We start from the raw sequence: 10,148 nt of genomic DNA, 5'->3' as shown, positions 1-10,148 counted from the left end.
TGCAGTCTAAAACGGTCAATAGGCGGTCAAAGTGTACTCCGAGAAAAACGGGTGTAAATTGGCACCTCCCACTAGGAAACAGTCATCTAGGGTCCTCAAAACACACTGCTGAAATAATCCAGTTGCGAGACCGCTATAACTGCCCTGTTTTAGTGCTAGGCAATCTTGGGAATTGCAGTTTATTGTGGCACCAGAGCTCTCTGACAGAGGTGGCTAAATGTCTTCTACAGTTCCCAGAATTCCCTAGCCTTGAGCCAGGGCAGTTAAACCGGTCTCAAACTGGATTATTCCTGCTGTGTGTTTTGGACTTTGGAAAGTTTTGGGGGTCCGACTCTCTCCCCAGATTCCTTTTTGCAATCTGAAGTCCCATGGATTTCAAGTTTTATTAGAAGTGAGGGTATTGATTGTTATTAGAAGTCATTTTAGGAGAAGTCAGGATCTTGTCGTTGTAGTTGCAAGCCGTTTGCGTGGCGGAGGAGAAGCTTCAAGAGGGTTTAGTAAGGGCGGTGGGAGGCTCAGTTGTCCAATAATCGGAATGCCAAATGCGGGAGGAAGGCCGGGACGTACAATTCAAACAAACGAATTCAAGGTTTGCAAGCCGGTTTCCTAGTAGGAGTCTGGCTGGAATAGTAAGAAGGAGTGGGCTACTCGGAAGTAAAAGTGGCCTCCATCGCGGTGTGTCGATGTGCAGCCTCACTGCCTAGCTCCTTCGGTGTTTTCACGGCTAAGGAGGAAAGAAAAGAAGCAACTGGACAAAAGAGTATGGCAAACTGATCGAAAGGGACTCCCTTCAGTTTTAACGGAACGTAAAACGAGGACCCAGGGAGAGTGTGCAGGGAAATGCAAGTGTGGAAGCATGCCAGGGCGACCCGACATGTCCTACATTCCCACCTGCTGTCCAGGAGGAGTTTCGAAATGTCCTCCATTTTGAGCAGGACCAAGGAGTATGGATTTGTATAGTGGGCCCTTGGTACCTTCTGGGCTTTGGACCCCTGTGGATAACAAAATCCCTAAATGCTCAAGTCCCATTGCATACAATGATGTAGTAAACTAGAGTCCCTTATCCAAAATGGCTAAATCAAGGTCTGCTTTTTTTAGAATTTATATATATTTAATATTTTCAAACTTTGGATGCTTGAATCCATGGATAAGGAGGGCCAAGTCTATTTAAATCAGTGTAGCATTTCCTTTGTAAGGTCCTATATTTTTTTAATCTGAGGTCCTACATTTTATGGTGCTTAGTCCTCCTTTGCAGTGAGGACATCTGGCCACCCTGCATGGAGTTCATTGTTCTTCCATTAGAAACCAAATGGGGCTGGATAAGTGTAAACGGGTGCGACCTAGGCATTTCCACAGAGGGCCCTTTTATTGGCATCATTTTCATCCTGGTTTTAATTGCCAGTATTTAAATTTAAGCAAATCAGGATGACTCCCCTCCAATGGTAACTGTCCAAAGGGTGTGGACACCAAGGATGATTTTGTCCACTTTGCCGAAACAGTTTCCGCAATGTGATCAATAGCACAAAATTAGGGCCGCATCCGCACTGCAGGAATAATCTGGTTTGGGAGCACTTTTAACTGCCCTGGCTCCATGCTATGAGATTCTTGGGCACTGGAGTTAGTTGTGGCACCAGAGGTCCCAAAGCAGAGGTGCCACAACCAATTCCAGTGCCCAGAAGTCCACAGCATGGAGCCATGGCAGTTAAAGTGCTCCCAAACCAGATTATTTCTGCACTGTGGACACAGCCTAGGACTCTTGTGGTGCCCTGAAGAGGAACAGATTTGTGGCTTTGGTATGTGTGTATACAGGAGCTTTGTGAAAACCTGTGTACGCAACAGGGCTAAGCAGACATGTTTGCAAACAAGTTGTGGCAAATCCCATTTACTCCCAAGGGAGACCTTGGTGAGGTTTTCTCTTAGGCCAAGAGACCAGATTTTGGAGCCCAGAGCAGTGCGGTTGTTTTCTTAGCCAGTTTGCTAAGGTTCAAGGTGCTAGTCCTGTTTGACAATCCAAAAGGAAGGTCTCAGGAGCACAAAATGGCCCTGAACCTTTAAAGTGGCAGCTTCTGTTAACGGTAGCTCACTGTTGCCAAACTTGGGTCCTCCAGATGGTTTTGGACTTCAGCTCCCAGAACTCCTGAGGATTGACCAAGTTGGCAGGGTTTTTGGGAGCTGAAGTCCAAAACATTTGGAGGACTAGAAGTATGGGAATCACTACATAGAGACATTATGTAGACAACCAGATAAAAGTGGCATTTGTATTTTATTATAATTATTATAATTTACCCTATTGCCCTAAAAGGATCATTTCTGTGTTGGAAGCACAAAGATGGGAGACTGTGATTTCATGCATTTCCCCCCCATAGAAGTGAGCCCTGCTCGTTTCTGTGGGGCTTAATTTCTAGTAAGCAATTCAGGCCTATGGCTGAGGCAGCCTCACTTTAAACCTAGGATTAAAAGATGGGCTATTAGTAAAATGTGCAACATGCAAATAGATTTACACACCAGCAAACTATACCAGGTCCTTCCTCCTCTTCTTCACTTAAAAATTTACCAAATTATTTTTTCTAGTTTATCCCCCTCCCCTTTATTCTGGGGCCCATTAATACCTTCCCCTCTCCCTCTGTAATTTAAAAGCCCCCCCCCCCCAAATTAGCTGTATTGCTGTTTTGTGCCTTCAAGTTGTTTCTGATTTATGGTTAACCTATCCTGGGGCTTTCTTGGCAAGGTTTGTTCAGAGGAGGTTTGCCATGGCCTTCCCCTGAGGCTGAGGTTACCCAATGGGTTTCATGGCTGAGAGGGGATTTAAACCCAAGTCTCCCGAAGTCCCAGAGGTGCATCTCTACTGTGGAAATAATGCAGTTTGACACCACTTTAACTGCCATGGTTTCACAATGCAGAACCCAGGGATTTGTAGTTTTGCCTGAAAGCTTTGACAGAGAAGGCTAATGAACTTGTAAAACTATGAATCCCCCGATTCCATAGGATGTAGCTACAGCACTTAAACATGTCAAACTGCATTATTTCTACAGAGTAGATGTGGAATTCAAAACCACTAAGCTGCCTGTCTTTTGCTAGGCACAATTCCACCCTTTTCCTAATTCTGTTCTCTTGATTTCTCTCCTCTTTTTTTCTTGGGATCTTCTAGGCTTCTAACCCTGATCCTTTATGGTTGTTGCAAAGTCCACAAAACAGTGATACTTTATAGGACCAATCAAAATGCACAAAATACCATGTTGGCAGCTTTCAAAATTCCACTTCTTCATTAGGCAAAGGTGTTAAAAATCACAGAGGAGAAAAAGCAAATTATAGCAATGTTAATACCAAGCCTGTATTTAGTCAAGATGCTATTCTCAGTCCAGGTGGAACTGGAGGGGGACATTCAGACAGACAGGCCTTTTCTCCTACTGGGCATTTGAGCACTCCAGGAAATAAAAGTTAACTTCCATTAAATTGGTGATTTTTAATGAGAGGCAGCATGGTGTAGTGGGTTGCAAATTGGACTTGGACTTTGCAGCCGGGTGACCAGAGGTCCTCCTTTTCCAAGACATAGTCTATATTTTAACCTTTTGTCCAGGAAGAATTTCAAGAACACTCTCCATTTTGAACATGACTAAGAAGCATGAATTTTGCATTTATATGAGTGTTTTTACCTTTTTATTTAGTAATGTCTGACTTTTTCCTTTGAGTGCCATCTAGTCTAGTGCTTTAACTATGACTCTGGAGGCCAGGGTTTGAATCCTGTCTTGGCCATGAAACCCACTGGGTGACTTTGGGTGAGTCAAATTGGCAAGAAGGCACACAACCACTACTAGTTTACTCTTGAATGTCCTATATTTCCTTGTCCTCCTTTGGACATGGGATCACCCTGCCCTGGAGACTAGGTTTCGAATCCAAGCTTGACCATGGAAAACCCATGGTGGAGGTGACTTGGTAAATCACTCAGAGGAAGGCCATGGCAAGCCCCTTCTGAAGAAACTGGCCAAGAAAACCCCATGATTATAGGGTCACCCTATGCTGGAAATGACTTGAAGGCTCATAACAAAAAGTTGTGGAGATTGAGGGACTGTAGCTCCTCCTTCTGGCTCACTAGGGTTGGTGTCACCTTCCCATTGACCCATACCACTCCATACAGTCTCTGTTTCCCCATGGACCCATACCACTCCTTAGTCATGTTTTTCCTACTAATGTTACTCATAAATTATAATGCCTCTTTTGAAGAAACTGGCCAAGAAAAACGCATCAAAAGTATCAATGGTTTTTTGTGGGTTTTTCGGGCTATGTGGCCATGTTCTAGAAGTTTCTTCCTGACGTTTCACCAGCATCTGGCTGGCATCTTCAGAAAGTGCTTGCCTGGAAAGGACTGGGGTATATATAGTATATCAATGTTTGGTGGATTTTTGACGTTATTGGATTTGCTATACAGCCAACAGGGTTATCCCTGGCGATGAGAGGTTGGTCTTAGGGTTGCGACATGAAGGCCCACAACAAGAAGTATTTGTGGAGCTTGAGGGACAATTTTTTAAAAATTAATTATTCTTTTTAAATTTTAAGACATCACATTTTAACCCAAGCTTCACTATGCGTATGTAAGTACATTTAGGGTGTGCGTACAATATTGTAATAATGTGAAGGTATCATTTTTCCTTTTGCTGGTTGGTTAGGTCACAACTATTAGCAGGACAGTAAGTGGTAGATGGGAATTAGGCCTGACTGTAACATTCATGCAAAAAAAGCATTAGTAAGGATTCTGTATGGTGTGAAATGGGAAGAGGAGGAGGAGGAGGAGGTCAATGGGGGTATGTGTGACACCGTGACTTACTGCCAGGTGACAAAGGGAAACACGACTGGAAGGCCCACAACAAGAATCTTGGAGTTGGAAGATACCCTCAAGGGCCATCCAGTCCAACCCCATTCTGCCCTGCAGGAACTCACAATCAAAGCATCACTGACAGATGGCCATCCAGCCTCTGCTTAAAGACCCCCAAGGAGGGAGGCTCCACCACACTCTGAGGCAACATACTGCACTGTCGAACAGCCCTTACTGTCAGGAGGTTCCTCCTAATGTTGAGGTGGAATCTCTTTTCCTGTAGCTTGCATCCATTGTTCTGGGTCCTATTCTCTGGAGCCGCAGAAAACAAGCTTGCTCCCTCCTCAATATGACATCCCTTCAAGTATTTAAAGAGGGCTATCATATCACCTCTTAACCTTCTCTTCTCCAGGCTAAACATCCCCAGCTCCCTGAGTCTTTCCTCATAGGGCTTCATGGTTTCCAGACCCTTCACCATTTCTGAAGAAGCTGTGTGTGTGTGTGTGTGTGGGGGGGGGACTGAGAGAGCCTGTGAAGCCCTTCCTCCTCCGCCTGGAGCTGTGGCTCTCCTTCCAGGCTCCCCAAAGAATCCAAGGCGCAAAGGCGGGAGGGGGCGGTCGCGGGGCTGGTGCTTGGCTCTGATTGGCTTAACTAATTTGGTTCTTTTTTTTAACCTCAGGGAGGGGGAGCCCCACGAGGGCGCAAAGGCCCCGCCTTTGGGGGCGGGGCTAGGCTAATGAGCTTTCCATTAAGGCTGGCTGGGGAAAGGCGAGAGGAGCGCAGTGACTTTATCTCCCGGGGAGCGAAGGTCCTTCCCCGACCTCCTCCGCCTTTATGCCTCTCCTGTAACAAGCAGCCTATTTGGGGGGAAGGTTGAGGAGACTGAGAGAGAGAGAGAGAGAGAGAGAAAGAGCCACTTTCCCCCCAACGCTGGGCTTGGATTTACCACACTCCCCCGGGTCCCTCACACTCTTCTCCCCTTTGGGGCTTAATTTCGTTTAAACAAAACCATCATATTTTTTGTGGGGGGAGACTGGACGCCATGTTGTGGAAGCTAGCCGACAACGTCAAGTACGAAGAGGACTGCGAGGTGAGGACGGGGCTTTGGGAGGGGAGAAAAAGGGGTGGGTTTTCAGCCTGTCGCAGAAGCATACTTGGGGGGCTGCGTCCACATTGGAGAAATAATCCACTTTGGTCCCACTTTGCCCTGGCTCTGGCTCAAGGCTATGGAATTCTGGGAATTGGAGTTTGTTGTGGGGCCCGGAGCGGACCGCTCCGGGCCCCACAACAAATTCCAATTCCCAGAATTCCATAGCCTTGAGCCAAGGCAAAGTGGGACCAAACCGGGTTATTTCTCCAATGTGGAAGCGGTATATACTTTAAAGCAAGCGAATACTTGCCTTAAAAAGCGATAAAGAATGTTTAATTTTTAACTTTGTATTTTGCACTATGTATTTAACATTGCATTATGAGGGTTAATTCTGGGGGAAGTGAATAGAGTCGCTAAGATTGTTTTTATTATGGTTTGTATGTATTTTTAATTCGGTTCTAATCCCGCCTCGATCCGCAGGGAGAGGCGGGAAATATAAATAGTAATAATAATAATAATAATAATAATAATACCTCCTTTAAAAAACCCATGCTTTTCTGCGGTACACTTTTCAAGGGTATACTTTTAAGCCAGCGAATACTTGCTTTAAAAAGCAATATGTTTTTTAAAATGGTATAAAAGCGGTATCAAAGGGTGCTTGCTGTGAAGTCCGTGCCCTTAAAATCTGTGATGCTTCAAGCTAAAAAAATAAGGTGCCAGTCGTCATCGAGGGTCAGACTTCAGGGAAGTAATTGCTGGAACGAAGTAGTTCGTTTCGAAAAGCCTAGGCTTGTCGCTTCTCAGGATGATGATGATGATGGAAGTTAGGTCCGAAACACGCTGCAGAAATAATCCAGTTCGAGAGCCGCTTGAACTGCCCTGGGTAAGGAATCCTGGGAGAATTGTCGTTTATTGTGGCACCAGAGCTGTCTGACAGAGAAGGCTCAATCTCTCACAAAAGTACAGTTCCCAGGATTCCCTAGCGCTGAGCCAGAGCAGTTAAAGCGGTCTCAAACTAGATTATTTCTGCGGGGTGCCATTTGAGTTTCATCCAAACTGAGTTGCAGTGCGTGTGTGTTTTGGGTGCCTTCAAGTCGTTTCTGACTTGTATGGACTCTTTATTATAATGGGTTTTTTTTTGGGCAAGATTTGTTCCAAGGAGGGTTTGCCATTGCCTCCCTCTCAGGCTGAGAGTATGTGACTTGCCCAAGGTGGGTTTTGTGGCCGAACCGGGATCATTTTTAAAACATCTCAGCAGTTCCTTTGCCTTCAGGGTTTTAGCATTAGCCGTTCCCTTTTGGAATGGCTCAAACTGGGATGAGATGGAAGGTCTTTTTGTTCTTTTTCAAACCTGCCTTTGAAGGACGGAGAGTCAGAGCATCTGCCCAGCCTTACATTCCCTATTTATCCTAGCCTTCATACGAAAGGGTCGCCCCTCCGCTCCTTTTGGAAGCGCTTCTCTGGCTGCTTTTCTCTCTGTTGAGAGGTGAATTTGAGGATACTTCTGACATTTCGCAGTTAAGGGCTCTTTGACCAAGACACATGCTTTGCATTTAATGCCTGCATCTTTTCAGAAAGTCTGTTGTGGGTCGGAGCCAAGCTTCTTCAAGCACGACAAAAAATGGTTTCTTGAGGCATGAAAGGTGTCTGGATCCGAGGATGCTGCCTTCAGGTGCTTTTGGTTGTTAGCAAGCCCCCGTTGAGACTCCAGAAACTCTTTCCATTACAACAACCTTACTCCCGCGCTGCAGAAATGATCCGGTTTGACGCCGCTTTCCCTGCCATGGCTCCATAGGTGCTGCAACAAACTCCACTCCCCAGAATTCCGTAGCATGGAACCATGGCAGTGAAAGCGGTGTCAAGACGGATTATTTCTGAAGTGCGGATGCAGCCTTTAAAATCTGCTTGCGAATCAGCATCGTGATTATGAAACTGGCGGCGCATTTAGCATTTAGCGCGGAGGAATAGCTTTAAGAAGCGGCAGGATCCATTACAAGGAAGAAAATCCCAGACTGTGGAAAGGGACCCGGCTGAAAAAAGTGAAACTAAGAAACAAACAAACAAAGACTCTCGCTAAAAAAGAACGGCATCCTCGCATTTTCATTTCCTGAGGCTGTCAAAGTTGTTGTGTGCTTTGAAGTCATTTCCGACTTAAGGCGAACCTATCAAGGGGTTTTCTAGGCAAGTGTTCAGAGGCACGTTTTTTCACTGTTGTCTCATTGCCTTTCTCTGAGGCTGAGAGAGTGTGACTTGGTCGCCCAGATTTCCATGACCCTGGTCTCCAGAGTCCTACTCCAGCGCTCCACCACACTGTCTCCCAGCCTCTTAAAATCCTGTTGCAGGTAGAGTAGACCCATAGAAATCAACCGCTGTGGAGTCAACACCAAGGTAAATTATCCCACTGGTTCAATAGGTCTCCTCTAATATCACCACTAGGTTTTAGGCCCCCGCTGGCTGCAGCATTAACATCTGGCTCTCCAACTTTGATCCTCCAGATGTTTTGGACTTCAGCTCCCAGCAGCCCCAGCCAGCTTGGATGGAGTTCGGGGATTCTGGGAGCAGAGGTCCAAAACATTTGTTGGATCAAAGTTTGGACTGTAGAAGGTAGGGTTCGCTTAGTATTGACTGGCCCCTTATAGGACTGCATTAAACCAGTGATTCCCAAACCTCCTTCTTCTTGGAACCCAGCCTGTTTGTCCAAGAGTCAGGAATTCTGGGAGCTGAAGTCCAAAAACACCTGGAGAACCCAAGTTTGAGAACCAGGACATGAACCTCATAATCTTAAAAACTTGGGAGAGAGCGAGATTTTCCTCCTTAATGTTTAGTCTTGACCTCTCTTTTCAGAGAGAGAGAGAGATCTGGTGCCAGGTTTGGGATCCAGGAGGGAGAGGAAACATTGGATCCTCTTCTCTGGGAGGCTCTTCCTTAAATTCTTTTTTCCCTCCCGGAGGGAGACTGAGGCAAACCTCTGCACACTCCTTTCTTCTTTCTCCCCCATCTCAAATCCGCCCACAACTTAATGTGTGTGTATGTGTGGATGGTGGGGAAGGGGGAGGAGGATGCTGGGCTCCTCCGTGTAGTAAGTGATCCGTCCTGTTGGACCGGTTCTGCCAGCGAGGAAGGGAGCGCATCGCTTGCCTCTTGCCATGCGGGGAAGCGACCAGGTAGGCAAGGGTTTGGTTTTATTGATTGTTTTTTTTTTCGGGGGGGGGGGGGAAGAAAACTGGTAGGAAGTAGTAGGTCATCCTTTGGGGCAGGGACCGATGACCTTTGGGGGTCCCCAGAGCAACTCTGCCAATTCCCTTTCCCCCAGTTTTGATGGAAATCTGCAGGGAAGAAAGAGACAAATCCATCCCGGTGCCTCGACCCAACCCAAGGTTTCCAAAGGCTGTTCTGCTACAACTGGGGATAGGAGAAATAACCCGGTTTGGCACCACTTTAACTGCCTCCCTGGCTCAAGGCTATAGAATTCTGGGAGTTGGAGTTTGTTGTGGGCCTCCTAACGTCCTTCCAACATTTTTTTTTGTCTTGAACTTTACTCTGCGCATTCCTGAAATAGTGCCAGTGTCATTTACTCCCAAATAGGCACACTCTCTCAGCCTCAGTGGAAACCAATGGCAAGCCTCCTCTGAAGAAACTTGCCAAGAAAACCCCAAGAGAGATTCACCATAAGTCAGAGTCGAGACGATTTGAAGGCACGATGGGGTTGACCTTCTGGAAAATGCATGGCTAAACTATTTTGGGAGGTTTTTTGGCTTGATTCACAATGCGATCCACAAGCCTCTTAACCCTGGAGGCTGATGGGTGGCTAAAGAGGCAATTGAGCAGCTGCTGGCCTGTAACCTCAGTATCTCCCTCGCCTTGGTTGGCTTATTTGAATTAACCATATAATAATTGTGCAGCGTTGTTGTGTGTATTCCAGCCGTTTCCGAGGTTTTGCCATTGCCACCCCTCTTGAGGCTGAGAGAGTGCGACTTGCTTACTCAGTGTATTCAAATCCTCATCTTCACAATCCTAGTCCAGCTTTCAAAACCAGTATCACCCATTGGCTCTAAGTGTCAGGTTTCCTCGTAATTAAGTCCCATTGCTGGCTTCCAGGTTTGGAAAAGTTGGAGAGGCCACCCTGGCACCGCTAAATCCTAGCCCTCCCTCCTCTGAAGTAAGTCCCATTTACACCTGCAATTCAAAAATCCATAATACTTTTATTGTCTTAACCAAAAGGCACAAAATACAGAGGTGCAAGCTTTC

The 10,148-nt window shown here is 46.2% G+C and overlaps 1 protein-coding gene across 2 annotated transcripts in view; it reads left to right on the top strand.

The window, feature by feature from the left end:
- Positions 1-5,602: 5,602 nt before the first annotated feature.
- Positions 5,603-10,148, top strand: part of TFAP2C (transcription factor AP-2 gamma) — a 29,460-nt gene continuing 24,914 nt past the window's right edge. For both annotated transcript variants that reach the window (XM_089513775.1, XM_089513774.1), the window contains exon 1: positions 5,603-5,900. In XM_089513775.1, coding sequence (XP_089369901.1) covers positions 5,853-5,900 — 48 coding nt within the window. In that variant the 5' untranslated portion in view covers positions 5,603-5,852. The remainder of the gene's footprint in view (positions 5,901-10,148) is intronic.

This window comes from Sceloporus occidentalis, unplaced genomic scaffold, assembly GCF_023333645.1.
Source record: "Sceloporus occidentalis isolate IW3139 unplaced genomic scaffold, rSceOcc1.0.p SCAF_3, whole genome shotgun sequence".
Classification (NCBI taxonomy): Eukaryota; Metazoa; Chordata; class Lepidosauria; order Squamata; family Phrynosomatidae; genus Sceloporus; species Sceloporus occidentalis.
The sequence above is the reverse complement of the archived record's forward strand: the minus strand, read 5'-3'. Positions and strand labels throughout refer to the sequence as shown.